Raw genomic sequence first — 18,699 nt, 5'->3', positions numbered from 1 at the left:
TGCTCCGCCGTGGACGTCGCTCAGCCTCCCCGTTCAGCTGAGGTCGTCGCTCAGCCCGCCTGTTCAGCTGAGGTCGTCGCTCAGCCCCCCTGCTCCATGGCAACTAGCGTTCCCCCCGTCTGCTTCGAGGAGACCCACGCTCCTCTCCCTGGCCGCACAGGGGACTTCGCTCTGCCTTCCAGTTCAGCTGGGGACGTCGCTCGGTCTTCCAGTTCTACTGGGGACGTCGCTCCGTTTTCATGCTCTGCCGAGGACGTCGCCCCGCTTTCATGCTCTGCCGAGGAAATATCTCAGCCCCCCTGTGCCATTGTAGAAGCCGCCCGGCCTCCTGGTTTTGCGGGGGACATTTTCTCCAGGGGGCCAGGACCACCAGATGGAGGACGTATAATTTTGGGCACTCCGGGAGTAGCGCCCTTGGGGGAGGGTTCTGTCACGTATCGGGAAACTCTGGACTCCACTTCCCATCAGCCACTGCACTGCTCTAGTTGTCACATGACCACCTGCACCTGATTCATGTTTTGGTTAATGAGCACTCATGTGTATATATAGTCCTTGTCTGCACCATTAGCTTGTCTTTCGTTGTCTTAGACCGCTGCGTTCCATGTTTCGTGATCTTGTTAGTTTATGTTTAGTGTTGCCACAGTAGTATGCCAAGTAGTCCTAGATTCGTGTTGTTTATGACTCAGTGTTTGGTTTCATGCCACAGTGTTTAGTCAAGTTGTCTTAGTGTCTTTGTTTCTCAGTTCGTTGCTTCAATAAAAGTCATTATCTGCACCTGCTTCTGGCTCGACCTCGACTCGTGACAGTGTACTGATTACACTTGGAATATGGTGTACAGTGGAAATTAAGTAATCTTACTGTACATGTCGACCCAAAATGAGCACAATATTAACCATCAAATTGATGCTGCATCAAATTGATGCTGATGATGCAGAAAATTGTTGTGATTACCATGGCAACCCTAAAAATATGCTTTTCATTTTATTTTTTATTTTTTTATTTTTTTACATTTTGCAGTATGAAGAAATGACCCAGTGTGCTTTATCCTGGTTCTGCATCCCACAATAAATGTACAGGCTGCTTAAATCATCTGTTAAGACAAACAGTAACAGAATAATTTGTGCTTTAAATAAATGTACTTACAGTTAGATACATGTGCATTAAAAATAGAGATAAACAGAGATCCTTCTACAAAACCTGACTCATTACTTTTAAAGCCAGCAATACTTTGAGAAGCTGCATTGAGTGACGTTGCTCAGTAACATTTCTGTGTGGTGTGTATCCGTGTAACAGACTAGTTCAATAAAGAGTTTACCTTCTCTGAAACAGACTCCACACCGTGTCTTTTCCCCCTGACTCTCGTACACGTTATCTTTAATCACAGAAATTAGTGTAGACCTTTTTTCCTTTTTTTCACTCAAAATCTGTGTGTGTGTGTGTCCGCTACATAAACAAGTGGCAAATGAACAAACCTATTGAGTGAAAGACTTTCAGCCCTTTGGCCACTTTTTTGCAGTCATGTAAGTTCTTTTGAGCGACTGCTGACTTTTGAGTTTTATTTTCAAAGCTGTGCCCACCCTGTTTTACCCAGGCCCACCCTCTGTTCAGTTTATGGCCTCGCCACTGAACAGTGGTAATGTTTTGGTCAGAAATTTAAGAAATTTTTTGTAAATAATATAATTAGCCATGTTTGATAGTAAGTGAGCTAATCTTATGCTAACCGCTGTGTGTAAATACACAACAGATAATAATTAAGAACAATAATTTATTACACCATAATGATTAAAGATATGATTTAATAAAAGTGGGACTATACCTCTACACACACATGACCTTTGGTGACAGTTGAATTTGTCAATTTGAATACCTGTGTGAATGCAGTGCCAAAGTGTCATATCACAGAAATCCAGTGACTACATTTCCCATCCTGCACTGCGGCCTACAAACATGGCCAACCATGGACTACACCCCCCCCACACACACCTTCTCTGGAATTCTAATCACACACACACCTGTTGCCAATCTCACACTCACTCCACACTATATGAGATACTTTTTTCTGTACCCTTTCCTTGTTTTGTTTTATGTTCATTGATCTTGCTTCTTGTTCATTGTTGTTGATTTTGCTTTGAATAGTTTATGCCTGTTTTCCAATTGCCTGACCCTTTGCCTGTTATTTTGACCACACTATTGTCTCGTGATTTAGATTTGTCTGCCAGTCTCTCGCTAAATAACTCTCATCTGCATCCGTCCTAACCTTCTTTACGTGCATTTCGTGATTGATGTTATCTCAGTGAATCGAATCTTTTATCTTTCTCTAAATTACATCGTTACACCAGTGCGTGTGAAAAGTGAGCATCTTTTTGTGTGTTGTGACTCATTGAATCATTTACTCAACTGCACAAGGGAAAACTGTGTGTGAACAAACCTATTCATCCATCCATCTTCAACCGCTTACTCCTTTTCAGGGTTGCGGGAGCCTATCCCAGGGAACATCAGGCACAAGGCAGGGTACACCCTGGACAGGGTGCCAGTCCTTCGCAGGGCACACATTCACACACCCATTCATACACTACAATCAGCCTACCATGCATGTCTTTGGACTGGGGAGGAAACCAGAGTACCCGGAGGAAACCCCCGCATCACGGGGAGAACACGCAAACTCTGCACACACAGAGCCATGGAAATCGAACCCCCATGCTGGCAGTGTGAGGCAAACCTATGCAATGATTTGTTAAAACACAGAGTCATTCACGACCATTGAGCTACCACTGTTTAAACTGTGTGTTTTTCCCGCTCAAAGCAGGGACTACATGTTGACTACATGACCCACATAATTTTTTTCATTTAAATGAAATAAGAAGTCGTCCTGCAGGATAGATTAAATAGTTGTGAATTTATTTTATTTTTGCAAGAGTTGTGAACAGCAGTCCTTCAGGAATTATAAAATCCTGCAGGAGTTTTCTCTTGTGCAGCGAGTGTGCTGGAAATTCCTGCATGTCTCTATTGTACTGCTCCATCCTAAACCCTATAGGAAAATCCTGCACAGTTTGTCAATGTGTCCTGCAGGATTTCATCATTCCAGGATTCCAGCAAACATCCTGCAGAAAAATGAAAATCCTGCAGGATTCCTGTAGAGTTTTTTAAGGGAGCCACTGAACAGTGATAATGTTTTGGTCAGTGATAATTATATCTTGTGATTGATCAAGAGAGATCAGAAAGTCCAGCATGAAAGACACATCATCATCATCAAAGCAAGTAAACCAAGATAAACATCTGTTGATGAAGAGTGTGTCATTGTGTCTCTGTACAGGTTGGAGTGTTGTGGTGTCTCAGATGAAGGCTGTGCTGCTCTGACTTCAGCTCTGAGATCAAACCCCTCAATCCTGAGAGAACTGAATCTGTCCCTTAATAATGTAGGACCCTCTTAAGGATGATACACTTTACAAACTACAGACACTGAGGTGAGTCATGACCTTTTTAGATAAATTGTGAAAAAAAAAAGACTAATAAATGAACCTGATTGTCATTAGTTTGTACATTTCTCTTTAGTTCCAATAAATATCAGATTACCAGGTTAGGGAATAAAACCAGTTTTAGAAATGTCACTATATTCTATTTAATCAGATTTTTTCTAACAATTGTCTTTAATGCTGTTTTGTGTTCAGTAAAGTGTGTTGATTTAAAATTCATGTGACGGTAGAAGACAGGGAGTCAGACAGAGTCTACAAAATATCACAAATGAGTGCATGAGAGTGATTGTAAATGAACACCTGGTCTCCTTGTGACAGCCTGCTATCTCTGACTTCATACTGCTGCTTTTGTCTGAACAAGATGATCTCTGCTTTTCCCTGTTTCTGATAAGCAGCACACTTTCTTCTCAACTCTCATTAAAGCTAATAAAAATGATTACCTTTTATGCCACAGATATTTGATTTAAGCAGCCACTTTACTCACTCTGACACTTCTTCCAGCACCCTACCTCCACACCGTGTCTTCTGTCTTTCCTGTAACATTCACCTCGGCTTCTTCTTAAAGTCTGCACTTAAATATAAATGTAGAACAAGAGCTAAATGACACAGTAGTGTTCATTATTTAAAAAACTCCAAAGCCTGTGATTGGATAAGAGCAGTGATGTGATGGGTAAATATCTGCTCATTTTCCTGTTAGAACTTGTGGAAGTTCTCATTTGTTCTCGCTAAATGTTATAACACAGATGTTAGTAATAATGAAGAAATGTAGAATGATTAATTATAAACAGGAGATGATGATGTTTCTCTTGGAGCAGAGATGATTACATGTTGATCATGAAGTACCACAGTCCAGTTTGTGGTTATTAATTCACATGTTTTTCTTTTATATTCAGGATTTGATGAACATCTGTGGATAGGAACATTGGACAGGAAATGTCCAAATGTCCAGAAAATGGACAGGAACAGTTTCAAGACATTGATGGAATTTTTACCTGACAGGATTGGCATCTGAGGAGTTTATCTGAGGAGTTTATCTGTGGAAGCCTCTAGGACACTCACTACAAGTTATATTTATCACTTTGTCCTTTGGTTAATTAATGTAGCAGTGCTGTTTTACTAAATATCAACACTCTTGGAACACTGCTTATCTAATCAAATTAATGGACCAGAACTAACTGTTGTATGATATCTTTTTAATGGTTTATGTGATTTTTCTGTGTTTATGTGAATAATATTTGCTTACTAATTGTAATATGTTTTAATATCTTTACACATTGACGTGGCAAACAATCTTTCCAGCCTAAATCAAATAACTTCAGAGACAGAGAGTTAGTAGATGTCAAAAAGTAATCAAAGTTTCTCCACAGTGTACTCATCTTATTATTATTATTCATGTCTATATGTTATCTTAAATTTGTGTAGCATGCGCAGTTAGTTATTTTTCTTGAAAAGGTTTTATGAGGACAAGTTTTCTTTTTTTAAAAAGGCTTCAGTCAGAGAGAGTCTTTGTTTTTTTGTTTTTCTCTCTCTGACCAACACTCCCTTCTTATGTCTCAATGAGTTTCTGTCTGTTTTTATCTGCTGTCCTAGCTGATATCTACCTCCCTTCCTGAGGCCCTCTCCTAACTCATTAATTGGTGTCCAGCCTCCAGGTTATTTACTTACAAAAGCAGTTTCAGTGAATATTTAATGCCAGTTTATTGCTGTGCAGAAAAGTGCAGGCTGATACAGAAAAACAATTATTATACAGTAAGACACAGAATTCATCTAACTCAGTACAAACTACAGATATTGCTATATTATCTTCTACAGGGTTAGTTATAAAACTCTCTGGTAATTTAATTTAATTTAATAGCCTGAATTTCACATCTAATATTTTCAACTTTATCAATGAAAAAAATCATGAAATCTTTGCTGCTATATAATGATTGTGTCCCTGTTTCTGTGGTGGTTTTATTCCTAGTTAATTTTGCTACCATGTTGAATAGAAATCTAGAATTGTTTTTGTTTTCTTCTATTAAGGTGGAGAGAGAGACTGATCTAGCATCACTAAGATACTTTCTATAGTTCAGGAGGTTCTCCTTCCATGCTGTTTGAAATATTACCAATTTGGTTTGACACCATTTACGTTCTCATTGCCGAGTGGTCTGTTTTAAGGTACGTGTTTGATCGTTATACCAGGGTGCTAGCTTTTTCTCTCTGATTATTTTTCTTTTGAGTTGGAGCCAAAAGAATAGCACAAGATGTTGATAGCACAAGATGTTTCCAGTGCAGTTCTTCGCTCATGCAGCTGGGCCTGCTTGTCGAGTAGGCTGCGGATCTGTTTCTAGATGGCCTCCAATTCCAACAGCACCACATGCAGCTCGAGCGAGTCCTCAACTGTATTCGAAGGTGGAGAAACAACAGACATATTTGCCTTTATAAACAGCGGTAAATGAGAGAAATGTGAAATGTAAACAAGGCTAGCAGTAAGGTGATGCTAGCGGGCTACGAGCTAGTCACGGATGTTTGTAAGATCCAATTAAATCTTAGCAACAGCGCAACGTTATGATTGTTTTTATCTAAAATGGTATCTGTGATATTTGTAAATGTTATAAAAGTAAAAAAAATAATATTTTTAAAGTATAGAAATTTGGAAAAGATAGTGTTAGCTCAAGGGACACAGCTTCCTGCAACACTGGTTTTTCTGAGATTTTGGCAATGTACTCCTTACACAGAACTTAGACCCCAACAATTCTACAGGAGTGGATACCATTTGTCACACTTCGAAATAACAAACGTACTTAAGCCTAGATAATCAATCACCCTTTTTACTGCCACAGGAACTCCAACTTATAATTTATCTGCCCCAAATCTTAACACTTCCTTGAGCCAGTCTGAGTGACAGATGAGGCTCGTATCTGTTTGATATAATTTTTACCACAATTCCCCCTAAAGTTGTGTGTTTATCTGATTCTACCCTCTGCTGTTTGTTTTACCCAATAAACTTGTCTCAGTATTGGGGATGCCTCTATTACTGGATCACTTATAATCTGTCGAGTTCCCCTCTTCCTCTTTCAAAACCTATTTCTTCCCTTAATCTGAGGTATGGCTCAACCTGGGGAGCTATGGATGCCCAGGCAAAATACCACAGAGACTCAGGTTGACAGACTCAAATTATTAAATGTCCAGCTATTTTCTATCAGCCTCCACCAGTTAATATAGGGAAATTCTTCTTGTACTTCTGTTAGATTTAATATGCTAGTTATTTGCACCAAAAATGTGTTTTTTCTTTGCTCTGTTAAAGGCTGCCTTGACCCTCTGATATCAAAATAAAATCGCTCCTTCCAGAAATGATTACTGACTCCCTGTGTTTCTTTGAGCAATGTAATTAACTCTGCTTCCATACAACACTTTAATTCTTAATTTAATGTGCTTCTGTAGTTGAATGAGTATGTACTCTCATGTGCACTCTTTCTTTTATAGTCATAAATACTCAGCACACCAAAGTGATCCCTGACCTTATGCCCACAAAAATTAAACTTCAGATGGCAGATATTAATCTTTCCGCCTTTCTGTATGGCTTTTCTTAATATCCGGGTGGTGAATGGAGAACATTCTGGTACGCAGGGATTAGCCGTGGCATACACTAATCGGATTGATTAAAGCCAAGTGATATTAGTGAATTATAATCCCAATAATGCAGAGCTGAAAAGTATAATATATGCGGCTGGTATCTGGACATTAAATTAACCCCTTCTCTATTACTGTTGCCCAACTCCAGCCCTAAAACCTAACCAGGGATAACAGGCACTTAGATTAGGGGATAAAAATGTTGATGTCTTACTTTCTTTATTTTCTTCCCTGATATTAATTTCCGTTGCATCAGCCTCACATCAGTTCACTAAATTAGTGACACCCAAGCTCAATTAGTAGAAATGCAACAGATCATGAATTGTTCAACAAAGGCTGTGTCGTCCCTCTTGATCACACAATCTACATGTGGGTATGTGACCGAAAAACCTGTGCATCCAATTTCTGGAAATATTTTTTATATATTACAGGGTTAGAACTTCTGAGTGATCTATACACAGGGCAATCAGACAGATGTCCAAAATATTTACAATGCCAAGTTCCCGGCTGCTTCACTTTTTTTTTTTTTTAATTTAAGTTAATATTGATACCAAAGCAATTATTATAATACAAACAGTTCCACTGGACTCACATCCTCACAGTCTGATGTAATCACGCAAACAAGACTCAAACACTCAATGCAAAAGCAGAAATAACTCCCAAAGTTCTGCGTCACCCAGCTCAATCTGAAGATCACACACACACACACACACACACACACAGCGTGTTTTTTTTTCCTCGTCTTTTCTCTCACTTTCTCTTTCACACAAATGCAGGCATGCACACTCAGACAAGAGCACACACCGGTTCATGCAACATTCACACTGTCTTCAAAACTAATTTTCAGAGCTCATCAATCACACCTGTCTCCTTATTTATGGAGCACATTCACATACACACCTTATACTAGTTCTAGTTCAGTCGCATGTAATAACAGAGTGATATCTTCCTAATGTAAAGCTCCCGGAACGCTGTTCCTCACCTAAGTGGAATCTTGCTTGGCATGGAAAATCCCAACTCCCTCCACCACGCACTCACTAGGGAGAGTATAACAACCGTGCAACGCTGTAGTTTTCGAACCCCACAGGACCACGAACCTTACCACAGGAGAACTTCACTCAAAAATGAAGAGATCAGGCATGCTGATTCAACAGATTTGTTGCGTTCTCCTGCTCAGATCAGTGTGCAGTTTACAATACCTTGGGTCAGTGACGATTGATACGGATCACGCCCACAGAGAGCCGTGGATGGACCAGAACCACCAGAAGCTCACTCAAGAAAAGGCGACAACGACCGTACAGCCCCCAAGTTAGGATCAATCACTCAACAAAAATAATTTACCACACATAACATTTAACAACACAAGAAGTACACCCCAAATATTTCACACTTGTACACGCCTCTTGTGTGACCTGCTTAGAATTTCCCAGGCACAATACTTAAACATTTAGTTCTGCCTAGAACTTCACATAAACACTTAGGTCTCCCTAGAAATTCACATTACAAAAAAAAAAAAAAAAAAAAAAAACCATTTCCACATATAAATATAAAAATACATAATATAAATACAATAAAAATTATATATATATATATATATATATATATATATATATATATATATATATATATATATATATAGTAAAAATACATAATATAAATATACACATCACTCAATCATTGAGTTGTTGTGATTTGAGGATTCACCCCAGAGGTAAATAAACATTTAAAATGTTTATAAAAAAACAACAACAACAACCTCCACCTACAGACCTTGGCATTTCTCATTGGTCTGTCAGGGAGAGAGAGAGAAATATATTGCTTTAAATCCATTTTGAATGATATATTGTATATTGATAAAATATATAGATTTATATTCTACTAGCCCTTGTCTTGAGGACATATTTTGGGCAAAGGCTGATCTATTGCATTTTAGGGCCTTTATGATTATGCATAATAAAGAAAACAAAAATAAAGCTGGTGAGTAAATAAAATGTAATATTAGTGGCTGTGTGAATCATGTAACAACTTACATTTGGCTGGAACAGGTTTTGACACCTGTTTTTCTTAATTAGAATGAACTCTGTCATCATCTGAAACAAAAACATTTTAGCATGTTTAAATAAAAAGGCAGTTCACAAACAGAATTCATATTTAAAGTCCATAGTTATAGAATTATGAAAGATGAATTAAAGCGCCAAAATACAAGTTGTGTGTATAAAAAATACTGTAATTAACATTTGTGCTCTTCAAACAATGGGTTGGCTTGGTTTTTAATTGGAATTTTGTTTACATTTTCATTAATCACTTCAGTACAATTTTGAAAATCTCAAAACTGAACATTGGTAACATAGCTGGCTGTTCCTTCAAAACCTGGAACTATGCTTTATTATTGTGTTCAATTATTGTGAGAACTCAATGAAAACTTTTGGTTTAATCACAGAAAAAGAATAATCTTCTTCTTTCAGTTTATTAATAGATTTTAGCAATCAGTTAATTTAATAGCAATCATAACAAAACAAGAAAAAATGTTTCAAAATGCTCTTCAATGTGCTGACTGAAAATAACTGTAAAGTGCAGTTGTTACATTATAAATAGAATTAACATTATCTAACCAATACATAATGTGTGTAATATCTATCCAGCGTGTAATCAGAAGGTGGGGTCGATGAAAACTGTCCCTAGGTTATATGTCTATTTTCTTTTTATTGTTTATTAGGTAGAATGGAGTATGCAGTTAATGATGTGTACTGTTCCAATTGTGTTAAAACATTTCATGACTTAATACTTCAAAAGTCATTATTTTCCCCTGCTGTACACTGCTGTCTTCTGCATGTCCTCCAGACTGGTTTTCTTAATTAAAAAGAATTTCCAGCGGCTCTTACAGTATGAATAAAATGACCTTTTACAGATGAGGTCATGAGGATTCTTTCTGGATATTTTCCCTTGCAGTCTTGTCGGGCTTTTATACTGAGAAACATACACACACTTTTACATACAGTATATACTGAGCTGTGGCTGATGGTAGAGACCATAGCTGCCAGGATTCTATGATCTACTTGGTACTTACTATGAAAATAGCTCCAAAGCGATTAAATCACTGTAAATGTAAAAACAAAAATAAAAAAATAAAAAAACAACAAAAAAACCCTAATCATTTTACTGTAAGTGATTTGAACACTTACCATCTGAGGAGATTTCAGTTTTAGCCTGAAATCTCATTGTTTTTTTGTGTGCACTCTTTTTATTTGTTATGATATAGGATATGAGATATATTTTTGTGTGTGTGATGATAGTCAGAGGACATTGTGGTTATAAGTCAGGATTTCAGCAGTGCAGCAGCTTGTAAACGGCTTGGAAGTGACCACTGGTTAACATGGATTCATATTCTATTCATGCTTCCCACTTATACTGATCAGTACTTTCTGTGTCAATGGCTGAGCAGTAGGTCAATTCACAGTATGCGATTTGTACATTCAAACACAAGAGTGTTTTAAAAAAGATATCTTCAATGACTAGTACTGAATGAATGGAAATGTTTTATCATGTACAGCAGTTTCTTTTGGGTGGGAAAAAAATCTCAAGTGAATACAACATTATGTAAAATCTCATTTTGCAGCTCAGTGGTTAAAGTCCAGCTATGTGTATAGGATGTTTATTTTGCCACATTTGGTTTGTTTTCTATAGAAGGTGAAGTCATGGTCTCATCCTGTCTATGGCAATGATAAGCACATTTTTTTTTTAATTTTATATATATATATATATATATATATAAACACATACTACATGCCCGCTTTTTGTTGAAGGGTAAAGAGAAATAACATGCAGAGGCTGTATGATGATTGGTCGAAAGGAAGGACATAAAATGAGACCAAGGTAGTAAGGTTACTATTTTTCTTCTTCTTTGTACACGTGTATAATACAACAGGATTAAGAGGGGGGCCTTTCCACAGGACAACCAAGGTAATAGGCAAGAACTAAACAAAAAGAAAAGGGTGAATAGAAAAATAATATGCTACATACAAAGATTTAGTGAAGAATACCCAAACTCATCATACAATAGGACAGCAGTGTATTTAGTAGAGATACAGATATAAAATTTCTCAGCCGATACCGAATTATTCAGAGTGATATCAGCCAATACCGATAATTCTGCCTTTTATACCTTCTTTTAAATTAATGATTAATTCCACAATTCTGAAAGAAATGCAAATAAAAACTTTATTCTCTCCATTTCAACAAGTTGTTTCACGGTAACTGGTCTCATAAACAGAAAACACATTACACACATTAACATTAACACACTAACTATATTCTGAAGATTAAAGTAAGATTATTAATTTATTGAATGTTATTAATTCATATTAACATTGACTGAATTCTAAAAAACCTCCTGTTAGTCTCACATTCACTCACCACTAACAAAACCATTTCTACTTCATCACTGATCATCAAACTGGTAATTTATAGGCCTAATATAAACCTTTTTTGATATTAACTCATTAACTGCATGTGAAATATACTACTCTACAAATATATTTTCTGTGCAATATATACTACTTTTTTGTCATCTTCATTTAAACCTTTCAACGGTGTACTGGCCCTTTAATTCAGCGCGGGGCGGGTGCAGAGATTACAGAGTTTACAAACTGCAGTTTTGTCATCATTCAACACAAGAGACATCTTTACACACAGCACCAAATCCTTGTGTTTTCATTGTGGGGGGAAAAGAAAATAAAACACCCTCCTCTAGCCCAGTGTGCAGAGCCTCGGAGGGTGACACCAAAAAAGCTAACAAGAGAAACAGTGTAGATATCAAAGTGAAAAACACTACACTAACTTACAGAATCACAAAGTGCAGCTCAAACCTCTGAGAGTACAATAAACCTTACACACAACACAGCGCTCTCTTAATGTGACTCTCTGACCAGTCTCAGCCTGTTCTAGTCTAGATCTGACGTTGAGTAATCCTTCTTCTTGCTTCTTCTTTTTGTTTTTAATGGCGGTTGGCAAACTAGTAAAGGTACATTACCGCCACCTACTGGACTGGAGTGTGGGCAGTAGATTGGCAGGGAAAATAATTTAAATAAATAAATAAATAAATAAATAAATAAATAAATAAATAAATAATAATAATAATAATAATAATAATAATAAAAATAATAATAATAATAATAATAATAACAGTAATAATAATAATACTAAAATTAAATAGAAAAAAACACTAATAATAATAACACCAAAACAATACTGCATAAATAAAAGTAAATAAAGAGATAAAAAAGCTATATACTAGTTATTCATACTATAGATTACTAAATTCTCTCACTTATACCAGTACTTTTAAAATAGTTCATTAGGGGGCGGTGCATTTCCCCAGATGTTTCCCCCAGCATGTTCTCTAGTGTCATGTTTTGTTTTCCAATCTGCATCTCTAGCTCAGTTCTTTCGTCCTCATATCTTTTGCAGTCTAACAGAATGTGTTTCGCCCTGCTATGCCCTTGTAGATTTACCCAATATGCCAGCATGATCTTAACCCTCCTGATACACAATGGCATCTCTCCTGTTTCAACCTGTAATGCAGTCACTGGTGATGTTTAAATGCTCTAGTACAGATCCGAAGTGCTTGTGCCTGTTCTACATCAAGCTTTTTAAGATTTGATTGTGATGCTGACATATATTCTAGGCAGCCATAATCAAAGGCGGCCCTCTTAAGAGCCTGATATATATTTATGAGCAATGCCCTACTTGCTCCCCACTCTCGCCCGGACAGACATCTCAGAACATTACTAATCTTTTTACATTTGTTTTTAATTTTATCAATATGCAGACCCCAGGTCAGCTTACCTATACGCCTACCAAAATAAGGGTCCTTAAATAATCGGGTAGCTCCCACCCTATTGGTCTGCCGAAGCCACACCCCGAGCAGAGCCAATAGGATAGTTAAATCACTTATCATGTCACATTAGTGAACAACTCATTAGTTAACATTAGTAAACAATTAGTAAACATTAGTAAACAACACATTAGTAAACAACAATTCTCTGGATTTTAAACATCAGTTACTAACAAATTTGTAGCTGATTATTTTGTTTGTGAATAACAATAATTGACATGTGTTATCCTTTTTGAGCTACTAAGGCTACTGAAGACAGAAATGTGAATATGTGAAAGTGAAACTAACTTTACCGCAGTCTCTTTCCTATGTAAGTGCAGTACAGAGAGGATAAATTGCTGCTAGTATGTTGTATTGTATGTGATTAAATGCATTAGAGAATCATGAACACATAATACTGATGAAGTTTCAGCAAAAGGATAGATTAGAGTTTAGATTCGCGAGTCAGCTCCCAACGTTCACCAAAAGATCCGGATCAAAGAGTCGACTCATTCCTGAACGACTCATCACCTGCAATGAATCCTCCTTCCTAAAGTGAAAGCGTTTCTCCCTCAGACTCCATTTTGTGGAGCGATTTTAAACTTTTAAAGAAACTAAGGCAGAAACGGTGATATTAATGTCACACAACAAGGGCTGTTGACTAAAGGTGAGTGATTTCTTTATTATAAATGACTTTATATAAGAAGAATGATGATATATTGTAAATAAAACTCGTGTAAAATCAGCCGTAGGAAATCTGCAGCGCGTGAGGTTCAGGCCTTTCAACTTCCTCTCTTCAGTTTCTCCTGAATTAAACATTCAGAAGGTTTGGGGAATACCATTTTATCAGTGTGGAACAAACATCATGTGTTTTAAAATATATTCCGTCACATTTCTCTCAGTTGCGCTCCGACACCGGAAGTTATGGGTTGCGTCGGAAATGGTGAACTACACAGTAGGAGAAAAGACAATAAACAAACATTAAAAACTCACAAATATCCACGTTTACATTCTCAACTTTATTTACACACAAACAGCAAAGTTGACAGTTTGAAGAACCAGTTAATTTAACTTCTTCTTCTTTAAAAAAAAAATCGAAAAATTAGTTAAACATTTGAATAGTTAAACATCGAAAAACTCGTATTTTGTGTATGTTTGGTGACCTGTAATTTTTTTTTTTTGTATTGGGGCGTCTTCACCACACCTCCAGAAATGACCATTTTACAACCCCAATTCCAAAAAAGTTGGGACGTGGAGTAAAATGTAAATAAAAACACAATGCAATGATCTGCAAATCTCATAAACCCACGTTATTCACAATAGAACCTGGAAAACATATCAAATGTTTAAACTGAGTAAATGTACCATTTCAAGAACAAATAAGGTAATTTTGAATTGGATGGCTGCAACATGTCTCAAAAAAGTTGGGACGGGGCAACACAAGGCTGGAAAAGTAAGTGTTAGTAAAAAGAAACAGCTGGAGGTTAATTGGGAACAGGGCAGTAATATGATTGGGTATAAAAAGAGTATCTTAGAGAGGCGGAGTCTTTCAGGAGTAAAGATGGGCAGACGTTCCCCAATCTGTGAAAATCTGTGTCTACAATTTGTGGAACAATTTCAGAATAATGTTCCTCAATGTAAAATTGCGAAGACTATGAATATCTCATCATCTACAGTACATAATATCATCAAAAGATTCAGAAAATCTGGAGAAATCTCTGTGCGCAAGGGACAAGGGTGAAAATCCATATTGCATGCTCGTGATCTTCGGGCCCTCAGGAGGCACTGCATTAAAAACAGGCATGATCCTGTAATGGAAATCACTGCATGGGCTCAGAATCACCTCCAGAACTCATTGTCTGTGAACACAGTTCTCCGTGCCATCCACAAAGCTGGTTAAAGCTCTATCAGGCAAAGAAGAAGCCATATGTGAACATGATCCAGAAATGCAGCTGTCTTCTCTGGGCCAAAGCACATTTAAAATGGACTGAGGCAAAGTGGAAAACTGTTCTGTGGTCAGACGAATCTAAACTTGAAATTCTTTTTGGAAACCATGGACGCAGCATCCTCTAAAGTAAAGAGGAATAAAGAGGAGAGAGACCATCCTTTTTTTTATCAGTGCATCTCTGAAGGTATGGAGGTGCATTAGTGCCTGTGGAATGGGCAGCTTGCACATCTGGAAAGGCGACATCATTGCCGAAATGTATATACAGGTTTTAGAGCAACATCTGCTTCCATCCAGATTCCATCCCATCCTTACTTTTGAGAGACTCTGCCTCTCTAAGATGCTCTTTTTATACTCAGTCATGTTATTGATCACTTGCCAACTAACCTCCAGCTGTTTCTTTTTAAGTAACACTTACTTTTCCAGTCTTTTGTTGCCCCTTCCCAACTTTTTGGAACAAATTCAGAATTACCTTATTTTGTTCCTTTTTACTCAGTTTAAACATTTGATATGTTTTCTATGTTCTATTGTGAATAACATGTGGGTTCAAGAGATCTGCAAATCATTGCATTGTCTTTTTATTTAAATTTTACCCAGCACCCCAACTTTTTTGGAATTGTACGTCGCGATACTGAAACCCCTGGAATTTAGTGAATTTCAACTGATGGACACTACGTGAATCAAACATTCCCATAATGCAACGGGCTGGTGCGGACAAGCTCAGAAAAAAATTGTGTTGGGAAAATGCATGCCGGCTCTTTTTAAGTATTAAACCTTAAAAGGCCTAGATCGATTTTTGGGAAATCTGACTCCTGTATTTTTTGTTTTTCTAACATATTCTAGCAGTCAGCATCAAGTGCCATATATCATTTTAAACGGGATACTTTTTTTTTTTTTATCAATCTAGGTCATTTAAAGTGCCAAAAAAAAAAAAATCTCTGAGAATGATTGAATTATCTAGTATAATATTTAGAAAAATGCCAGAATCAACTTGTGTTGTTTTTTTTTTTTTTTTTTTTTTACTGTGGACTCAAACAAAACCACCTTTTTTCTTTATAAAGTTATACCTGGATGTTTTAGACTTCCAAAAGAAATTTTGTCTTCATCTAACATTCCCTTAGCAAGTTATAGCCATTTATTACAATATTATTCTATGAATTTTTCAATGAAAAAGGGTATTTTATTTACTGAAAATGTAGATGTGTCCATAAAAGAACATGAACAAATGCAAACAGTGAAACAAGTAGTGAAAACTGTCTTGTGCAACAAAAGTACAAACAGTGCAAATGATATTCACAAATACAAATTGAGAAATATACTAGGTGCAAATGAAGAACTGGTGCATATAATTTTCACAAACTATATGAGAAGTATTTACATAATATAACAACCAGAACTGGATTCAGTAGGGACAGTCCTGAGGTTTTATGTGTCACCTTGTGACCCCCTGCCGCTACGCCACTAAGCAGCAACAGCTGTTCCTGTTTGGCTCAGAGGAACCAACTGCATAGGACAGTGCTAACATGGTGGAGGTAGTATGTCCGGGATTGTAGTCATAATACACACACATACTGATTAGTACGTACTGTTTCAACAGCTGTGCAGTGTGTCTCTGTCACAGTACACGATTTCAGATGCAGCTGTGGTGTGTTTATAGCCTGTAAAGAGGTGTTGTATGGAGTGAAATCAGAGTCAGCAGAACCTGAATTTGTAATGCTTGGAGAACAACGTGCAAATTCAAGCTCTCAGACATTCAAGAAGTTTCAAATTCAATGACTAAAAAAATAATAATAAACACTGAGCGATTCAGAGAAAACATCTCTCAGAAATGCTCAGAAAAAGGAAAGGAGCCAGGCTCTAATAGAACTCAATCCTAGCCAATCACAACACACCTGTGAGCTCATGGAGGCGGGGTTCATTTATTAGTCATATTTTATAGTGATGCATCAGTTCCTCTGAAGTAGAAGGTAGAAGCTCTGAGGATATGTAGGTAATTTTTTCTGCTCATCGAAGTAAATGGTTTCAAAATAGTTTAAAGCACCTTTTCTACATTCAGAGACTCAGTTGTGATGCACAATAGTGTTTTAAGAAAGATATCTTTAGTTTTGTGACTAGTACAGAGTGGATGGGAGAGTTTTATCATCTACAGCAGTTTCTTTATGGTGGGGAAAATTCTCTCAAGTGAATACAACAATGTATTGTGTAATATCCATTTTATAAACCCTAGGATGCGATTTAAAGTATAGTATATTTACACATTATATTATATTTGACATTTAAAACATAGTATTTGTATAAACACTATTATATTACATGTTATATAATCTGATTCCAAAGGAAGTGTTTTTATATAATGCTGAGTTAGTGATGAAAGTTCTGAGGATAGTGGTTTGTGTGAGCACTGTGAGAAGGATGGTTCAAGTGGCCAAAAAATCTCCAAGGATCACAGCTGGAGAATTGCAGGAGTTAGTTGTGTCTTGGGGTCAGAAAATCTCCAAAACTACAATCCGAAGTCACCTACATCACCACAAATTGTTTGGAAGGGTTTGAAGAAAAAAGCCTCTACTCTCATCCAAAAACAAACTCAAGTGTCTTCAGTTTGTCAGACACTACTGGAACTTCAAATGGGATCGGGTTCTGTGGTCAGATAAAACCAAAATAGAGCTTTTTTGCAATAAACACCAGAGGTTGTTTTGAAGCACACAGAGAGGTAGCCATATGGAAAAGTACCTCATGTCCACGGTTAAATATGGAGGTGGCTCTTTAATGTTTTGGGGCTGTTTTTCTGCCAGAGGACCTGGACATTTAGTTAGGATACATGGCATCATGGACTCTGCCAGAAAGATTAAAATGGGCCGTGGTTGGATCTTCCAGCATGTATTCTCCAACCTCATCAGGCATTATAGGAGAAGACTCAGACCTGTTATCTTGGCAAAGGGAGGTAGCAAAAAGTATTGACTAAAAGGGTGCCAATAATTGTAACTGTATGTGTATACCACTGTAATATAACCAGACGGTTCAGATATATGAATGGGGAGCTTGTGATTTTTTTAATGCACCTGACAAAAAAGTTTTTAGGCTCACCAGTATTAAAAATTATACAAAAAGTGAAAAATGTTGTGAAGTTTAACTGTACATTTGTTTTTGTGTTTTCTAGGAGTGTGCTCCATTCCAGCAGAAGAGATCAGACTCTTCAGGACTCAACTGTGTGTTTGTGCAAACTTTACTAATTTTCAAAGATGGAGCCTCCTGATCTGGACACAGATAATGTTTCCCCACACTCAAAAACCAGGTAACCTACCATGTCATTGTATTCTAGTCATTAAATATTCATATTTATACCATGGTCTTTCTGAATACTAGATTCTGATTGCCTGGAAGGTGTGCATTCAAACTGTTGAATTTGGGGTGGGCAATCTGATGGTTTTTGATTGTCTAAATTATATTTTCATGCGTCTTTCATGTGAGACGTATTTGAAAAACAGTTCAACATGAGCTAGCAGCAGGTGAATGAGGAGCTGGTGTGAAAAAAATGACTCGACGTCAGTAATGTGGCAAGGGTTTGGCTATGCACAGTCAGATATTTCTGTAAAGTTTGTCGGGCAACGGTCAGCACTTCCGTAATACGACAAATCTTTTCAAGCACCTTAAGAGGAAGCATCTGAAGGAACATGCCACGAGTGTTTCACTCAGGCCGGTACAACAACCCCACTCATCCTGAAACATAAGCAGTTAGCACTGACCGACGCATTAGAGCAGTCGAAAAAATACGATAAAAGCTGCAAATGATGGAAAGA

The 18,699-nt window shown here is 37.2% G+C and overlaps 2 protein-coding genes across 4 annotated transcripts in view; both read left to right on the top strand.

Moving 5' to 3' along the window:
- Nucleotides 1-3,447, top strand: part of LOC128623010 (NLR family CARD domain-containing protein 3-like) — a 72,823-nt gene extending 69,376 nt beyond the window's left edge. The window contains exon 6 of the mRNA XM_053649849.1: nt 3,314-3,447. Coding sequence (XP_053505824.1) covers nt 3,314-3,431 — 118 coding nt within the window. The 3' untranslated portion in view covers nt 3,432-3,447. The remainder of the gene's footprint in view (nt 1-3,313) is intronic.
- Nucleotides 1-18,699, top strand: part of LOC128623003 (NLR family CARD domain-containing protein 3) — a 73,293-nt gene that overhangs the window by 31,818 nt on the left and 22,776 nt on the right. Inside the window, exons 1-2 of one of the 3 annotated variants that reach the window (XM_053649832.1) lie at nt 12,514-13,624; nt 18,060-18,194. The exons of 1 other annotated variant lie outside the window; for it this stretch is intronic. In XM_053649832.1, the coding sequence (XP_053505807.1) occupies nt 18,142-18,194 (53 nt within the window). In that variant the 5' untranslated portion in view covers nt 12,514-13,624; nt 18,060-18,141. Of the gene's footprint in view, nt 1-12,513; nt 13,625-18,059; nt 18,195-18,699 lie in introns of those variants that run through there. One more of the 3 variants, XM_053649833.1, reaches the window with a different exon arrangement.

This window comes from Ictalurus furcatus, chromosome 19 (assembly GCF_023375685.1).
Source record: "Ictalurus furcatus strain D&B chromosome 19, Billie_1.0, whole genome shotgun sequence".
Classification (NCBI taxonomy): domain Eukaryota; kingdom Metazoa; phylum Chordata; class Actinopteri; order Siluriformes; family Ictaluridae; genus Ictalurus; species Ictalurus furcatus.
This window is presented reverse-complemented; position numbering and strand designations above follow the sequence as displayed.